General features: G+C 64.5%; 1 protein-coding gene across 2 annotated transcripts; it reads right to left on the bottom strand.

The window, feature by feature from the left end:
- Positions 1-1,317: 1,317 nt before the first annotated feature.
- CPLX2 (complexin 2) lies at positions 1,318-17,737 on the bottom strand. 2 transcript variants are annotated; one of them, XM_042790411.1, is made up of 5 exons: positions 17,595-17,737; positions 12,890-12,988; positions 3,573-3,680; positions 2,918-3,093; positions 1,318-2,810 (listed from the first exon to the last, which is right to left on the bottom strand). In XM_042790411.1, the coding sequence occupies exons 3-5, from the start codon at positions 3,601-3,603 to the stop codon at positions 2,613-2,615; spliced, it is 405 nt and encodes a 134-aa protein (XP_042646345.1). In that variant the 5' UTR covers positions 3,604-3,680; positions 12,890-12,988; positions 17,595-17,737; the 3' UTR covers positions 1,318-2,612. The 2 variants fall into 2 exon arrangements, with proteins under 2 accessions (XP_042646345.1, XP_032862128.1); XM_033006237.2 differs by lacking the exons at positions 12,890-12,988; positions 17,595-17,737 and adding an exon at positions 5,876-5,918.
- Positions 17,738-18,034: the final 297 nt, after the last annotated feature.

The following is an 18,034-nucleotide window of genomic DNA, read 5'->3' as shown; positions in this document are numbered from 1 at the left end:
CCAGACATCCAGTGTTCCTCCTTCGCACTGGGGCACTGAGGGGAGGGTGGGGGGATGCGAGCTGGGGGATGTTTTCCCAGCTGGGGTGCTTTTTTTTTATTTTTTATTTTTTTTTCATTTGTATGTGTGGTTGTTTTTTTCTAATTTTGATAAATCCTCTTCCATAATGAAAGTGCCTGTGGCTGCTGTGGGGGTGCTGAGCTGCTCTCCCTTCCCCTGCCTCCTTCCCCTTGGCCGTGGCAGGGCCCTGGCTGAGGGGTCTGCGCCGAGGGGCTGTCCCCCCCCCCTTGTCCCGTCCCCACTGCTGTCCTGCGATCTCACGCCACCAGGGGGCGCTGCGCCCCCACGCTGGGGACGAGCGACACCGGTGACACTGGGCAGGGGATGGGGACAGCCGCAGGGACCTGTCCCTGGCCAGTAACCCTGCTCCTGCCTGGCAGCACCCCGCCGGGACGGAGCAGATCCGTGACCCCAGCAGAAGACCACGGCCGCCGGCCCCGGGTGGGTGGGGTGACAAGTAGTGCCTCCCCCACTCCCCGGGGAGAGCCGTGGGGCTTGCATTCCCCCTGCATGAGCATGCTGGGTGGTGGGGAAGAAGGTCACCGCAGAGGTGTGGGCACACCCTGCCTGCAATAGAGACCTTGCCTGCAAGATCTCTATCATTTCCTACCCTACTATTTCCTTCTGACAGAAGCTTTTCCAGGTGACTGCTCTGCTGATGCTGCCTGGGTAACAGCTGAGCTCTTTGCTAGTAAATGATGGCAAATCAGTTAAAGCTGAGGCTGGCTCCGGATGGAGGATCCCCAGGGCTGTGCCAAGCCTGGGCACTGCCAGGGGTCCTGCCTTGCTGGGCAGCACAAGCTGCCTCATTACTCAGGGTCTGCCTGCAGCCTTTGTGCCCTTGTTCTTGTGGGTCACAGCCTTCTGGCCCCACCAGAAATGGCCCTTGTGCCCCAGGGGTATCCCCAGTCATTCTGTGAGGGGAGTTCCAGAGTCGGGGAAGGGGCAGAAGCTCCCCTGCCATGTCTGTGGGACAGAGGCCCACCAGCACCCATCCCATTTACCTTGTCCCCAGCCTCAGAGAGGGTGCCTGCAGGGTGGGCACAGGGGTGTGAGGAGGCAGCTGGACTGAGCAGGGCTCTGGGTGCCGCGTGTGGCCTCTCCATTCACCCGTGGCCTCCCTTGGGTGCTGCCCAGGGTGGGCCCTGTGGCCTCCCCTAGTGTGATGAGCTGCCAGGTCTCAGCGCTGAGGGGGATGGAGGGGTGATGGAGCTGGCACGGGGCCTCAGGGAAGCAATGGCTGAGAAGAGGCTGGAGCAATGTACAAATCCCTTTATTTTATTAGTTTGTCAAAGACTAGTTCGAGCAGGATGGTCACAGCATGTCTGCAGGGCCCCAAGCTGCCCGCTGCCTCCTGGGGAGGGCCCAGGTGAGCAGCCGGGGGCTGTGGCGGAGGAAGCATGGGGAGGGGAGAGCACGGTGCGGCAGGGGCTGGGCTGGGGTGAGGGCGTACCCCCATGTCCCCCCCGTTGGGGTGCAAGCAGCGGCTCCTGGGACATGCCCGGGGGAGCTTGCCCAGGGATCTGTTCCCAGGCCGGGGGGGTACCCGTGTGTCCAGCAGCAGGTGGGGGGGCAGCTGGGCACCCCCAGCCTGGGACTGGCCTGGCAGCCCTCGGCCCCGCGCTGGCTTTATTGCAGAAGGCAGAGCGGGGACCCCGGCAGCACGGCGGGGGGGCTCTCGGCTCAGCGCCGCGGGTGGCCCCGGGGACAGCAGAGACTTGGGGGGGAGGGATTGGGGGGGGGTGGGAGCGTGAGCAGCGGACACGAGGACGCATGGAGCGACGGGGCGCACCCTGGCACAGAGACACCAATGCGAGAACGGGGGCCAGCGGGGCCGAGACACGGACGAGCGAGCGGTGGGGATGGGGCAGGGGGGACGAGGCAGGGGGGGTCCCTGCCCCGCACGTGCCTTTGTACACGGTCGGCGGAGCGCAGCGCCAGCTCCGCCCGGTGCTGAAGTATTGCAGTCTAACTGATATGGCTTTAACTATGGGGCCAGAGATGCAGGGAGGGCGGGGGGGGGGTCCCCTCCAACCCCCCGATGCTGGGGCACACCAGGCAGCCCCAGGGGACCCCCGTGCCCGGGGACTGGGGATGGGGGAGCTGCGGGCAGGGCGCCTGGCTTTGTGCTTTGGGCTTGGCCCAGGGCGGGACAGGGCAGGGGGATGGCAGTGTTGGGGACGAGGGCAGGCGAGCGAAGGCCTGCCGGGGTCCCCTGGGAGGGCAGGAGGGGCAGGGCAGGGGGCACAGGGAGCCACCCCGGGGGGGCCGGTAGGGCCTGGGGTGCCCCCAGCCTGCCACGAGGTTACATCAGTGCATTTGGTCCCGGTTCGCCCTGTCCGGCCAGGGCCGCTCCCCTTTGGCACAGCGTGGTGGGGGGGGCCCTGCCTGGACGGGACGGGGCGGGTTTTTGGTCTGGTCTGGGGAAGGGGCAGGAGGGGTTGGGGAGGGTGTGCAGGGACCCCCCCCCCGGGGCCAAGGGAACTGATGGAGGGGTCGGAGGGTAGAGGGCGCCCGTGCCCCAGCACCCCATGGCAGGGTTGGCGGTGCTGTTACTTCTTGAACATATCCTGCAGCGGGCCGGGCAGGTACTTGAGGACGGTGTCCAGGATGCTCTCCTCCTCCTCCTCTTCCTCGTCCCCGCAGCCCGCTGGGATCGCCTTCTTGGGGCGCGTCAGGCTGCCCTCACACGGCTGCTCCAGCGCAGCTTTCTCCTCCGCCTCCTTCTCCTCCTTCTTCTTCAGCCCATACTGCAGGGACACAGGTCCTCAGCAGGGCAGGCAGTGGGTGCTGCCCGTGCTGTGCCCTGTGCCCATCACCACTGCCTTGGGCCACCATCCTCCCCGTCCCAGCCCACCTTGTCACGGATCTGCTGCCGGACTTTCTCCCGCTCGGCTTCCATGCGGGCGTGCTTGGCTTTCCGCTCCTCCTCTTGCTGGCGCAGGGCCTCCTGCCTCTCCTCTTCCTTCTTCTGCGCGTCGGGGTCCTTCTCCTCCTCACCCCCTAGCATCTTCCCCATGTCCTTGGTGGCTCCTGCGCATCACAAAACCATCGGCCGGTCCCCAAGGGTGCTGTAGCCCGGCGCTGGCTGCCGAAGCTGCTGCAGAGGCAGGGAATGCACCGACCCCCCCAGCAAGGACAACCGGGGAAGTCCCCGGGGCCACCCGCACTGGAGCCGGCTGCAGATGGGCTCTGGAGGCTGCGGGGATGGGGAGTGCCGTGGGTTGGTTGCGCTGCCCTAGTTTGGCGTCAGCCGGGGGAGACGCCGGCAGCTCCTTCGGCGCTGGCACCCAGGGGACCCGCCGGGGAATCCCACTTAGCAGCGGGAGAGCCGGGATTCCCCAGCCAGGCGCTGCCAGCGCTGGGAACGGGAGCCCCGGAGGGCTCTGGCAGCAGCTCCCCACTGCAGGTGGCTCTCCCCACAGCTCTGTCCCCCCACCATGTCCCTCCCAAGGTGCTGAGCCGGCATCGCTCCTGGAGCGGGGACCCTGAAGGGAACAGCACCCACTCACCGCCCAGCGCTTGCTTCATGACGAAGTCCATGGTGCCGGTGTGCGTGTGCGGCTAGGCCAGCGCCCAGCGCTCATCCACTGCTGTCTGGGTTCACCAACCAGGGCCACCTGCACGGGCAGAGAGGGACACGGTCGGGGACACCATGCCCAGGCTCCCCAGTGCCCAGGCATGAGGGGCGGAATGGTCGCAGGCGCTGCAGTTCGCACCCTCTGCCTCTCCCGCCCCGAATGCCTTCCAGAGCGGGCAGAGAGAGCTTTCGGGGTCTGCTGGCAAGGCCTGCTCCCCTCAGGCCCCTCCCCATGTCCCCACTGACTTTGGGGACCAGGGGAGGGACCAAGGCAGGGACCCCAACGCGAGTTTCCACCCCAGCACTGCCCTCGCTGGGGTAGCAAGAGCCCGGGAGCCCCTGGGTGCTGCCTGGGGGGCTGGCGGGATGGGGACCCACCACGTCACCACCCACCGTGTGCCCCTGCTTTGGGGTGGGGGGGACAGACCCTGCCTGGGGATACCAGTGCGGCGCAGCCAGACACGGGGTGCTGCGTGTGCGCGCGCGCGCCTGTGTGTCTACGGCAATGCATGTGCTCTGCAGAGGGATGGAGAAGAGGCTGTTGGCAGGGTGTGACAGCGTTTGGGGGCTGTAGGGGTTGCGGGTGATCCCTGCGGGTGCTGGGGATGGGTGATGGGGTGCAGAGGCAGGGCGGGTGCAGGACGGAGCATGTGTGTGTGTGTGTGCGCACCGTGTTTGCGTGCACAGTGTGAGCTGTGTTTGGTCAAGAGGTGTGTCTGCAGGTGGCCACAGGCTGTGTTTGCACGGGGGGGTGTGTGTGTGTGTGCGTGCCTATAAGTTTGTGGGGCTGCAAGCTGCGTGTGCCCACACAGCGTGCGGGTTTGCAGCCCGTTTGCAAGCTTTGAGTGTGCGCCTGTGTGAGTTTGGGGGGGGGGGGTTTGCAAGCTCTGTGGATGCGTGTGCAAGGGCGTGCAAGGGGCAGCGGGTTGTGTGTGCGCGCGCAGAGGTTTCCAGGCTGTGTTTGTGTGCGCTGTGTGTGTTTGTGCTGCCTGTATGTGTTTGCACACTGTGTGGGGTGGTTGCAGGCTGTGTTAGTGTGTGTGGGGGGCTGTGTGTGCAGGTCCGTGGGTTTGCAGGCTGTACGGGGAGGGGTGTGCACACAAATTTGCAGACTGTGCGGCGCGTGTGTACGTGTGGGAGTGTTGCGGGCTGTTTGCATGCTCTGTGTGTGTGTTGCGTGTGGGGGACTGCAGGCGGGGTGTGTGTGTGGGGTGTGAGTGTGTGCATGTGTGTGTGCGCGTGGGGGGGGTTATGTCCCCGTACCCCCTGTGTGCCCTGTGTGTGGGGGGGGGCTGCAGGCTGTGCTCACAGCCTGCGTGTGCAGTTTGCAGCGTGTGTGTGTGTGTGTGTGTGTGTGCACCCTGTGGGTGCCGCAGCTTCGTGGGTCCCTGTCCCCCCCCCCGGCTCTCAGGGACCCTGCTGGGCTGCGGGGAGGTTCCACGAACCAGGACCCTGGGAAGTTTGTTGCTCCCACCCTCAGGGCACCCCGCGGCACCGTGGGGGGCTCCTCCAGGCTGTATTGTGCTGAGCCCCGGGGTCGCAGGGGGGGGGATCGGGGGGCACGGGGTATGCGGGAACACCGAGGGGTGCCGGGACAACGGGGCCGCAGAGAGGGTGCAGGGGACACCGGGGGCCCTTGGGACACGGGGGCACCGGAACACCGCCGCCGCGTGGGGGGGGGTGCTGAGTGTCGGGGGGTGGGGGACACCGGGGGGTGCAGGCACACGGGCGATGCAGGGGGGGCACAGCGGAGGTGGGGGGAAACACCGGCAGGCACCGGGACCACACGGGCTGTAGCGACGCAGGAGACACGGGGGTCGCGGGGAGGGCGGGGGACAGCGAGGACACGGGACGTAGGGGACACCCGGCATGCGGGGGACACCGGGACCTGGAGGGGAGGGGGGTGCGGAGCGCGGGGGACGCACCGCTGTGGGGGGGGGGAACACACACACACACACACACACACACACACACCCCCGGGACACGCACCGGGGGGCGCAGGGGACACCGGGGACGCGGGGAGGGGGCCGCAGGGACACGGGGAGGGCGGCAGCTACGGAAGGAGGGGGAGGGGGTGGGGGTCGCGCAGAGGACGCGGTACCGCGGGGGACCCCCCCCACCCACTCCCCCCACCCCTCCGGTGGATGCGGCGCGGGGCCCCGCCCGCCGCCCGGGGCCGCCCGGTGCCGCAGCGGCGGCGCTGTCCCTTCAGCACCGGCGCGGCGCGGCACTCACCGGCTCCGCCGCCGCTCTCCGCTGCCGCCGCTCCGCCCCTCCCGCCCCGCCCCGCCCCGCCGCGGCCCGGCCCCCCGCCCGCCCCCGGCGGCACGCGTGGGCCCGCCCGGGGCGACACCCCCCCCCCCCCCCCCCCCCCCCTCCCCGCCCCGGCACCGCGCAGCCCGGCCCTCCGCCATGGGGTGGGATGCGGGAGAACACCCACCCCCCACTTCCCCCCCCCCCCCCCCGGGAAACGCCGCACGACCCCCGGGGGGCCCCCGCACCGCTCCCCGCGATGCGGATGCTGCCCCCCTCCCGGATCCCCCCCACCCCGCGTTCCCGCAGCAGAGGGATGGGGGGGGGGGGGGGAGCACGGTCTGCGCGGGGTTAATGATTCACCTCCGCGGCAATTAATGAGCGAAACGAGGCTTCAAGCGGCCGGAGCCACCGGGAGGCAGCCCCTCACCCCAATCTCGCCCCCCCCGGCTCCTTCACCCAGCACCCCGTCCCCCTCCGCAGCGGTGCAGGGTGGGTGTGGGAGTTTAATTAAAGTCCCTGATAAATCATCTCGCCCCCTCCCCACCCCCCCCCCCCTCCCCAACAGCCACCACCCGGAAGCCCCAGCTTCGGATGTTTGGTGCTGCCCACCCCAAGGAGGGGGTCCCACAGCGAGTGGGGGGTGCTCAGGCAGGGGATGGCTGCGTGGTGGCATCGAGGCCATGATGCCCACAGAGCTCAGCGAGGGCAGTCCCTGAGTGGGAATTGGGGGGTATCACCCCACCCGGTTTCCCCCTGCTCCTCCTTAAAGGGAGATGGGCTCCTGCAGCCCCTCCTGCCCCCCTCTCCGGCTGTGGGATGGGGCTCCCCCAGCTCTCCCATCCTCGCCCCAGTGCATGGAGAGGCACTGGGGACGGGCATGCGCCCCACCGCCAGCCCTGCCACCCCGCAGAGGGGCAGCCGGTGCCTCCTAATTAATCCAGCCCTGGGTTATTAGAAACAAGACGAGCCCTTTGCAAATCAGATTAGTGGTGCTTTAGAGCCAGGCTTTGGGGATAGCTGGTGTTTAATGATGAGGCTCTGGAGGAGCAGCCCTGTGGGGAATCTCATGGCTACAGCCCAGAAGAGTGCTGGACAGGGTCTGGGCATGGGGTCGTTTTAGGCACACACACCCCACCCCCCCACCCCCCCCGCCTCTGCATGTAGGAGGCTGTGGGGAGCTGGGACAGGCTGCAACTGCCCCCACAGGCTTGGCAATGCGGGCTGCAGAGGTGCTGCTGGTGCTGCTGGGCACTGCCAGGGCTGCCATGGGGAGGCCGGGGGCGATGCAGGATGTGGGGGGTGTGGGGCAACAGTGGGGAGACACCCTGCAGATGGGGGGGGGGCAAAGCCAGCACACAAGTGCCAGCCAGCACCTCCACAGGGACGTGGCACCGACAGACTGGTGTGTGCACCCACTGCCAGCTCCTGCCCTGACACACGGCTGCTGCCACGGACGAGTCTCAGCATGGGGATAACACATCAAGGACACGGCCCTCTTGTTTGCTCCCTCTCACTGCTCCCCAAAACACCCCCTGGTGCACCCCACCTCCTCCAGCCCCAAGCCCTCAGCCTCCTTCCACCATAGCATCGACCAACAACTCCTTTTTCCACCTCTATGATAAAAACGCTCTTGCCCTCGCGCCCAGCCCCGCTCTGCCCACTGGCAGCTGGTGGGATGGACGTATGGGTGGCAAGGCGGGCCTGTGCTTGGCCTGTCCGTCTGTCTGTCCATCCGTCCTGCGGCAGCCGTGCTCCGGGCGCTGACGTCAGCGCTCCCGGCAGCCGGGCGGTGGGCGGGCGGCACCGCTCCTATTGTATTAAAAATAATACAGTGGAGCACAAATTCATTACAGATAAGTGTGACAGCCAGGAGGAATTAACGAGCCCATCTCTCAGCGCCTGACAAACGCCTCCTTTTGTTCCTGGGATGGGTCCCTGAGTCTTTTCAATCTTTGGAGATGCCTTGGCTTATTAAGCGCATCCTCCCCCAGTAGCTCCCAGTGTGCCCGGGGTCTGCTCCCAGTATCAGTTGTGGCCAAGCCGTCAGGGTCGTCCCTTGTGCCAGCACCCCGTGTTAAGCTGGGCTTGCTCACCTTGAAGCTCGGTGGCCTGGAGTGCTGTCCCCAAGCGTGAGACCCCAACGCAGGGTGCGGGGTGGCCAGGGGCAGGTGGGTGAAGCAGACCCCATCCCTGCTGCTGCAGGAAGCACGAGGCTCATGTGAGCTGTGGCCAACCACCCCGGCACTCCGGCAGCCGGTGCCGGTGCCGGCAGCACAACCGCCGCTGACGGGCCGGTGGGTGCCCAGCTCTGCCCCTCCAGCTGGGCTCCCGCAGGAAGGGCAGACATGGGCTTGTCACCGGCCCTGGGCACCACCTCCATCCTCCTGCCCTGCACACCCCTGCAGACACCCCAGCTCCCAGGATGGGGATGCGCCCGGGAGACCCCCGCAGTCCCTGAGCCGAGCTGGCTCTTGCAGGTGTTTGGAGGATGCTCCTGGTGCTGGGAAGTTGCTTGCGCCCAGCACAGGCACTCCTTAGTCACAGGTGCTCCGAGCATCCTCCTGGGCAGTGTCACCTGCTGGGTGGCTGCCTGGAGCTGCCAGGGGAGGCAGGAAGGGCAGGGATGGGGAGCGACAGAGGGGGACAGCGCCGTGGCCAAATGGAGGAGGAAGCTCTCAGCCCTGCCAAGTCCTGCAAATCACCTCCGTGCCGGCTCACAGGGGCAGCGTGGCAGGAACGGAGCCGGCGCGGGTGCCAGGGCCCCGGCAGCGCCTTGCTCTGCTCCCTGCCAGCGCCCGGGAAAAGGGCACGGGGCTGGCTGCCGCTGCTGCATCGCCCACCGCATCCGTGGCCGGCAACACCCCAAGTGGCACCTGCCCGCCCCGCTGCCGGCATCGTCCCCAGGCCCACAGCCACATGAGGACCCTGCAAGGTCACAGCCTCCGTGGGCCCTCGCGAAGCTCCTGGGTGGAGGGAAGCGGGTACCTGAGTACCTGCACCCATCCCTGCAGCACCGCCAGCGCGGCCTGCTGCCACCCGTTAGCACAGGACAGTTATTTTACTTATTCCCCCCTCCTCCCCCATCTCTGCAGAAAATAATTATTGGTCCTTCTCGTCACACTGAGGGATTAAAAGTGGTTAACTCCATTTCCAAAGGCTTTGTTATGTTGGTTTTCCCCTGGCTGCTGCACAAGGCGATTTCCACAGTGCCACTTAGGCAGCTTTTATCAGGTTGTCTTCTGGAGGTAATTGGGTTTTTCAGGAGCCTGTTTAAAATTCGTAACCCAGCCTCTTAAACAAAACAAAAACAGCAGCGGGGAGAAAGGGAAGAGGCAGCACAAAACACGCAGCAGCTGCAGCTTCTGAAGAGCAGCCCTGGCCCCTTGGGGCTGGCACCCGGCGGGGATGGGGACAGGGACAGGCACTGGCGTGCTGTAGCGTCAGGCTGGAGCCGGACCCTCCGGCGCAGCGCCGGAGCAGACTGCAGGGACAGCCCCTGTCACCCCTGCTGTCCCTCCCACCAGTGACCCCACGCGAGGTGAGGGGGACCTGGGGTCACTCGGTTACGCCAATGCACTGAGGGCAAGTGTGTGGTGCTCAGAGCCACCCACGTTCAGCCCCTGGGGACGCCGGAGCCACCGCCCTGTCCCTGCAGCATGTCACGGCCCCCCCCCCCCCATTCCTCCCAACACACATGGGTGCCCCCCCCCATCCAGCACCCACTCCCCCGTTATCCCTCCTGTGCCAGGCACGGGGTGTGAACATGGGTGTCGCTGTGGGGCTGGCGTGGGAGCACACCACAAGCCCTGGGGCTGGTGGGGAGGGAGGGGGGCTTCTGCCGCAGTTTGACCCCAGCTCTGCCGCGATCCTCTGCACAACCGTGGGAGCAGTGCTGTGGTGGTGGGGGGCCAGGGGTGGCAGGGTCCGCTGAGCTCATCACCGAGGGACAGAGAATATGGGTCAAATCCACCCCTGGAGCCACAGGATGAGTTCTGCTGTCCCCATGCCCTGAGGGTCTCCCTGGCTCTGGGCTTTGCTGGCTGGACAGGGGAGGCTCCTGCCCGCTGCCCTCCCCGTGCCCTCCTCTGCACGGGCACAGCAAAGCACCCCTGCAGCCAGAGGGGTTCTGGGCTGATGCTGCAGCTTTTCCTGCTCTCTGGCACCCCTATCACGGGTCCTTCTGCATTAATACCATGGCCCCATTGGCATCAGTATTGCAGACCCATCTGTGTCGCTACCATGGCCCCGTCAGCATTGCTCTTGCTAGACCCGTCTGCTTTCTCCTGCTGGGCTCCTGCTCCTGGGGTGGGGGGGCATGCTGGGCACCCCCAGCCCATCCCTGCCCAGTTCTGTGCCGTGGGGCACAGCGTGGGCCGGGGAGGGGGTGGTGGGGAGCTGCTGCAGCAGATGGTCAGTGGGGATGGATCATGTCACTGCATGCAATGAGGGACGTGTGTGTCCCCGGGGGGGCCATTTGCAGGAGCTGGTTGTGAACTGGTGCCTGCAGGGCCCCAGCACATGTCTGCCGGTCCCAGGCATGGCAGCCAGTGTGCGAGCCGGGGTGGCTGTGGCTGAAGGAGGGATGGGGCGAGGAGGGGACCGAGTCCACAGCTTCCAGCTGTTCCCAGCATGGCCGTGTCCCAGGAGGATGCCAGAGCGGGAGGGATGCTCCCAGTGCTGCTCAGCCCACCAGAGCTCCCCAAAAAGACCATCTATGCCTACATCTGTGTGAGGGACAGCAAGAGTGCCCAAGGGGACAGGGACCGAGCTCCAGGCTCCAGCTGAGAAGCATCCAGCATGGCTGGGATGTCAGCTGCCGCGCGACTGAGCGCCTTGGCTTTGCTGCCGCTGCTCTGTGCCCTGCGACGGGGAGCTCTGCTCACCCAGCCCCACTTCCAGGGCCACCCAGAGCCCCGAGGTGTCCGTGTCCCATGAGTGCTGGGGGACGCCAGGATGGACCCCGCCGGTCGAGTGCTGCAGCGGTGACTCCTTGTCCCCGCAGTTCCCAGCTCCCGGCGTGCGTCCGGTGCCTCTGTGCCATGCATTATTAAACAGAGGCACTGCAGCCCCTCGCTGTTTATCCTGGCGTGGCTGTGCGGGGAGCGGGCTGTGGGAGCCGCGGTGGTTCGCTGCAGTCTCAGCCAGAAGATTTAGGCTCACTGCGGGTCTGGCTGATTCCCCAAACAGGTTTATGACCCCTGGGGTTACTCAGCCGGCCGCTTCCCAGCTCCCCACCCCATGCAGGATGGATCCCACTTCCTTGTAAAAAAGCCACTGTGCATTCAGCCTCAGTGCTATCACCTAAACCGCTTTCTCCTGCCCACACAGCAGGTACTTATAGCATTTACATCCCAATCGCCGTATATAAAGGCACACTTGCACTAAGTCCATCCCATCAATATTTATGGCAGGCACGCACACCCGCACAGCTCTGCAGGGGCCGGTGCAGAGCGGAGCTGGGCACAGCACACCAGGCGCTCCTTGGGGAGCAGATAAAAGCCCCCGTGAGCCCCTGTGCGGCCTCCTCATCCCTTCCTGCTGCTCCAGCCGTTGCCTTTGGGGAAGGAGCCAGCCTGTGCACATCCTGATTTCCATCCCCAGGTCCCTGGCAGGGACATGCAGGGCCTGTGCAGGTGCTGATGGCGGAGGTGGTTGGGACCGTGCAGGGAGCAGATGCCTGAGTCCCCTCCTAGCTTTGTGTTGGGTTGGGATTTGGGCATCTGCTCCCCACAGAAAGCCTCGGGGGGTTATGCCCACCCTCATTTCACCAGTGGGGGAAAGGCACGAAGGACAAGGGCACTATTAGCTCAAGACCACATCAGAGCAGCAGCAGCTCCCGTTCGTCCTCCCTCCAGCCAAAGTGCCCTCAAAAATGTGACACTGGGTGCTGCTCCCTTGAGGTTCAGCCTTGTGCTGATACAGGTATTGGTTTCATAAAGATCCTGCAAAATATCTAGGGCTCCTGGGATGAGGGCAGAGAGCCTGGGGTGCCTTACCACCTCCCCTGCAGTGCTGAGGCTGGGGACCAGGAGCTAGAGAAGAGTGGGGATGCTGTCATGGCTGATCCTGCTCTACTCAACCTCCCGGCCTGGCTGTGGGAGAGCATCTGCCTTCCCGGGGGAGAAGGGTCTTTCACACCCCATGAGAGGGGAGGTTTGGGAGCTGAGATGCCCCGTGCCCAGGGCAACAGATCCAGCCGAGGGCCACAATGCTGGGGACACCCTGTCCTCTGACAGCAGCAGATGGCTGCACGGTGGGGGGCTCTGTGGCAGCGTGGGGGGGACATCTGGGTGTCTGGGCTCCAGCCAAGCTGCAGCTCAGTGGGAGTGGGATGAGCCTGCGCTGCCCTGGCTCAGGGCGCTGGGAGGGGTGAGACCCCTGCACCAGGGGGAAGCTGGGATGGGTGGGGGGCTTGTTGCCCACCCTGGCTGAGACCTCCCCCGGCCCGCCTGCGCTCGGGGTTTCCGCTGCGGCATGACGCCGGGCGGGCACGGCGCCGCTCCAAGAGCTGCTGGGGCTCTGGCCAGAAAATTCATTCTTGGCTGCTTTTAGTGGGGTTTGGCTCGTACCTTTCCCATCTGGGGGCTTTCAAAGGCAAAAAAAAAAAAAAAAAGATTTAAAAAAAAAAAAAAAAAAGAAAACCCTGGCTCTGTGCCAGCTCCACAGTCACCATCACCTGCCATGTCCCCAGGCAGGACTGTGCCCAGCATCCACTCCAGAGCCAGAGCTGTTCCCCACTCCCATGGCCTCAGCCTGGACCTGAGCTGGTCCAGATGTCTCTTGCCCTGCACTGGGGGTCTCATCAAGATGCTCATGATGCACACACCCCACCCCCCCCATGCTGGGGGGCCTGACTGGTTCCACTGAAGCAGCCCCAGGCTGTACCTCTCCACCCCCCATCCATCCCATAGCTACCCTGTGCCTCCCGTACCATGGGGAGTGAGACGGCCCCCCCAGGAGCCGTGGGGTACAGAGCCGGGGAGCGCTGCCTACCTTGGTGTGTGCAGTCCTGGGCGTCTGCAGGCTTTGACACCTAATGCAGGGGGACGAGGACCTTGCGAGGGTGGTTGGGCATCGCAGGGAGAGCGGGGCCTGCAGGACACACCAACAGCAAGAGGATCAGCTCCGCGGTGGGGCCCCGGGACCAGACGGGGTGGACAAAGCAGAATCACTTGATGGGTGACGGATGGAGCACACCACTGCCCTCTCCCCTCACCTGGGGGCCTAGGTTGGGTCTGTGCACCCCCTGCATCCTGACCTTTAAGGGTGGGAGCAACTTGCTGCCAAGAGCCACCATCTCGCCGCAGGTGGGAGCCCAGCGGGGCACGCAGAGGGTGCAGGAGGTGGCAGCCTGTCAGTGTCTTTGGTCCTCTCCTGGATCAGGGACACCATCTCCGCTGCTGGCAGAGGGCTCCTGGCCATCTCTGCAGACACCCGGCAGTTTGGATACCTTCATTAAATATTTAGAGGGCTCTCAACTCTTTGAGGGTTTTAAAATTTCACATTAACTCTGCCTTCCTCAGCTTGTAAATGATGAATTTCTTCTTTGGAGAACATAATGGCAAGTTAAAACAAGCCGCCAAACAAAAGCCCTTGCTCAGACTTTGCAATTTGATAACGCCTGGCCCCGCTCTGGGCTCCACACTTCTGTCAGACCTCGGCAATCTTCTGCCCAAGGATTCTGTCCCTTCCCTGAATGCCCTTGAAATCCCCCTGTGGTGCTCGGGGGGATGTAATGGGTGCTCCTAGGGGATGCTGGCCTAGGCAGGGGCTGTGCAGAGACCCAGGTACCAGGGTGCTGGGTGCCAGGCTGGAATTTTCTGGAGTGCTCTGTCCCCATGGTGCAGCTGGTACCACCGTGACAGGTGCCACAAGTGTGATTTGTGCTGTGTGACTTGAGGAGCAGGTTCCTGGGGAAGTTACAAATTCATCCTGACTTCGAGCAAAGGCTTTTCCTCCACCCTGGGGAAGGAGGGAGGCTTTGGCAAATTGGAGATAAATATATGACCCAGGGGAGCTGGGGAAAACACACGCAAACAGTGATGCTGAAGGAGCAGGGGCTGGGATGGATGGAGCCTGCATTTTTAAAAGCATTACAGAGCAAGGATGCCTCATCCCAGCCCCGGGAGCAGGAGACACTGCCAGCCCCTGTGCGCAGTGCTGGGTTTGGGGAGGGTGTGGGCTCACCCTGGGGACCCCGAGCTCTGGGGGCTGCAGTGAAGGGGTAGAAGGTCTCCTGTGGGACCCTGGAGGAGATCCCAGAATGGTGACTGCTTCCTTGGGAAACGCAGTGCTAAAAGCTCAGCCTGGAAAGGGCTCAGCAGCAGCGTGAAGGTGACCTTTGCTGGGAACAACCGCTGCCTCCTTTGGGATGTGGGAAGGTTTGGGAGTGGGGTAAGATGGGCTGCAGAGTGCTGCACGGATGTGTGCCTCAGGGTGGCTGGTTTCTGGACTGCTCAGTGCCAAGGAGATGAGCTGGGCTGGGACAGGATCTGTCCCCTCCTTTGACAGCCAGAGCCTAGGGTTTAAACCAGTCATTCTTTGCTGAAACCCCAGAGGGTGGGAAAAGCAGGGACCCCCTGCCCAGGTACCTGAGAGGATGCAGAGGGTCCTGGGGGTGCTGCTCTGATCCCTGCAGGGTGTTTTTATTCTGGGCCAGACCAAATTGGGGTTTTCCTGCCTTTGCAATGGGCAGAGTCTGCCAGTACCACAAAGATGCATCTCACCTGGACAGCTGCACTAGCTCAGTCTGTCTGTCTGTCTGTCCAGGCAACCAGACACCAACTGCAGCCAAAAGCAGAGGATAGGGAAGAGCAGAGCAGGGTGACAGTGCCAGGACACCCCCAGCTCCAGGGACTGCAGTGTCCCCAGGCGCTGGCACAGGATACCTTTATCCAGCTGAGGTCTGGACACAAGACACAGGATCCAGGGAGAACTTAATACTCAAGATAAGACCATTAGCAATTCCACAGCTCTTCTTCTTTGGCACCTCTGGCTCTCAGCACCCTGCTTTTATAGCTGAGTTTGTCCAAATGTCTGTGGAGGAGGGTGGGCTGGGGAAGGGGAGCAGTGGGGTGTGTGAGCTGGGAAACTCTGAGCCACATCTCAAAGTGCTTCTCCTGCCTAGGGGAGATGCACTTGTGACCTGCCTCAGGACTGGCATCAGCTTCATGTCCAGGCACGGGGGTGAGAAGGAAGTCTCAGAGCCACAATGCTTGGGGAAAATATCTGCAAACGGGACTGAGTGCTGGCAGTGTGCTGTCCTGGCTCTCACACAGTGATGCAAAGGGCTCGCACTAGGCAGCCCCCGGAGGCATTTCCCAGTTGGGGTCCTGTACCTGAGCCAACCTGCCTTGACTTCAAAAAGCAAACATTCAGTCTCAAAAATCTCAGTGCCTCTTGCAGAATTCACCTTCCCACAGGCTGGGGCAAGTCTGGGTCACGCCATCACGGGGCTCTGGGATTTGGCTGAGATGAGCGATGTTTCTGAACCTCTGGTGAGTGTTAGAGCAGGAGCTGGTGGCACCAGCTAGGGAGGGATGGACCTGCCGGCCTGGCTGCTTACAGAAGGAGCAGGCAATGTGGTGCAGAACGGCAGAGAAAAGGTGACAGTGGCTGCTGGCAAGGCACCGGGGGACCTAGCCTGGAGGCACAGCCTGGAGAGCCCACGGCTGGACAAGGCAGACAGCCTGGGTCTCCGCAGCCAGGAAGGCTCTGTGGAGCTGGGAAAGGCGGAGGGGAAAGCTCCTGGGACAAGTGAGCAGAGAGCGCTCACGCGAGAGCAGCCCGCAGGAGCGCAGCTTGTTTACCCTGGCTGAGCAGGCCTGATTGCTCTCTATAAATACACCCGGCGAGTAAACACCGGGGAGGGAGAAGGATCATTTAAACTCGAGGATGATGCTGGCATAAGAACAAATGGGGAGGTCTGGCCAGGAACACGCTGAGGCTGTGGGTGAGAGCAGAGGTCCTGCAGCTGCTGAGAAGGTCCTGCTCTGGGCAAGGGGGTCTCGCCCTGGTTATCTGGGCAGTGTGTGATGCTCGAGGGCTTGGGCTTGGCGTCAGTGGGAACGGCGACAGCCCGGGATGCAGTGACCATGTCCACCAGCCAGACCAGACCTCTTGAGCCCCACGCCATGGGGGCATGTTGGTGCCCAGCGGTGGGAATGGATCTGTGCCACGCTGCCAGTGATCACTGTCTCTTCCATGGAGGGTTTCTCCACCATACTGGACCTCCGCTGGGAGCTCTCAAGCTCTGGTGCTGAAACCATGCTGGGCAACTCAATGCGGCTCCCCTCAGCTCCCAGCCCAGCTCCCAGAAAGCAGCACTGGGCCTGGCGGGCTGTGCCTGGCAGCAGCCTCTGCAGAATATCCAGAGAAGAGCCAAGGTGCTAACCGCAATCATCCTCCGGCGCTGCCAGGTGTTAATAGCTCTGTCTGGTTGGGGTCATTTCAATACTAATGTTATCACGTGAGGCAATCAAAGAAGCAAACACCCAGCCCATAGCCACGGGAGACTTTGAGACATTTTTCTCTGCAGATTTGTCTCAGCTGAGCCGTCTCCATTTTCCCCAGGACAGTGAGGGTGGGACACCTGGGGGCTGAGCTCCCGGTTTCCCCCTGCCTTGTTGGAGCCTGTTCTGGCAACCCTTGGGGTCCTGCAGCCTTGGGGGAGGACAAGGGCAGGTTTGGCAGGGAGGACACATCTCTACACCCTGAGCCCAGCCCATCCTTCCTCATCCTCTATTTGCTAAACCCAGCACCTCAGCTGGACTCAAATTGTCTCCTTCACCAACCTCGGCCACAGCCTGCAGAGCCTGGCTAGTTGCAGGGAGAAGCCCTGAGCCATCAGCCTGGTCCTGAGCAAAGGTGCCAGCCCTGCTTCGCTGCTCTGACTCACTGCACTGCCTGCCTCGGGCAGCAGCTGCCCGGTCACGCTCATGCCATGCGGGTGGCAGTGCCACTGCGTGCTGACAGGCCCGGATCACGGCAGCCACCTGCCCCATGTGCCACAGCCACGGCGCTGGGGGCACACGGGGGAGAGGGGCTGGAGCGCAGGGAATGGGAGGGACCTCCTAGGGACCGTGCAGTGAGGAGAGGGGTTGGAGCCCGGGGGACTGGGGACTGTGCAGCTGGGATGCTCCACGGGTGGTTGGACTTAGCCACAGAGAGCAGGATGGAGGAGGGAGCTGGTGATGGGGAGGCGTGGGAAGAGCCCGGTGGGTACCAGGAGCTCCCCACAGCAGAAGGCTGCGTGGAGCCTCCCCGGGTGCAGGCAGGGGGTGTCAGGAGGAGCAGGTCACCTCCTCTCCCTGCCCAGGGCCCTGCTCTGCAGAGCTCCCCCCCCGCCAGAGGATGGTCAGGCATGGAGGGGGGGATGTAAAGCACAGTCCGGGGGTGACAGCCCTTCTCCTGTCATCCCCTCCACATCGACGTCGTGTCTCCCCCCCCCCCCCCCCAGCTCTGCAGAGGGGCAGTCGAGGGGGCGCGCCGCTCAGCCCTTGCATCTTGCACCCGCACCTGCATCCCCGCATGCCGCATCCCGCATCCCCGCGGCCGCCGCCCCGTTACATAAGCCGGCGGCCCCGGGAGGCTCGGGGGGCCGGTCCCCGTGCCCGTGCCCGTTCCCGGTCCCCCCCCCCCCCCGCTCCGTGGCTCTGCGGCACGGCGGGCCCGCCCCCGGCCCCGGCCCTGCACCCACCTGGCTGGGCTCGGCGCGGCTCCGGTCCGGCCCGCCCGCCCCCGGCGCAAGGAAGGAGCCGCCGCCGGAAGGGAGGCGGGAACCGGAGCGGTACGGGGTAGGGGGGGGCTGCCGGTGCTGACTCCCCCCTCCGCCGCACGGCCTCCCGGGCGGGGCCGGCTCCGTACCCGCCTCCGGCCCGCCCCGCGCCCCCGGCGGCAGCCCCCGGCCCCGGCCCTCCGCCGCGGTTCCCCTCCGGTACGCGGCGATTGTGCCCCCGCTGCCCGTCAGGTCCCCTCGGTTGCCGGTAATTGCTCCTTCGGTACCTAGCCGCCCCCCTCGGTACCCCGCAGTTGCTCCCCTGCTATCCAGCCATCCTCCCCGCTACCCGGCTATGCTCCCCAGCACCCAGCAATTGCCCCCCAGCACGCAGGCATCCCTCCCAGTACCTGGCTATGTCC

This window comes from Tyto alba, unplaced genomic scaffold (genome assembly GCF_018691265.1).
Source record: "Tyto alba isolate M040663 unplaced genomic scaffold, T.alba_DEE_v4.0 Super-Scaffold_17, whole genome shotgun sequence".
In the NCBI taxonomy this organism is placed as follows: Eukaryota; Metazoa; Chordata; class Aves; order Strigiformes; family Tytonidae; genus Tyto; species Tyto alba.
This window is presented reverse-complemented; position numbering and strand designations above follow the sequence as displayed.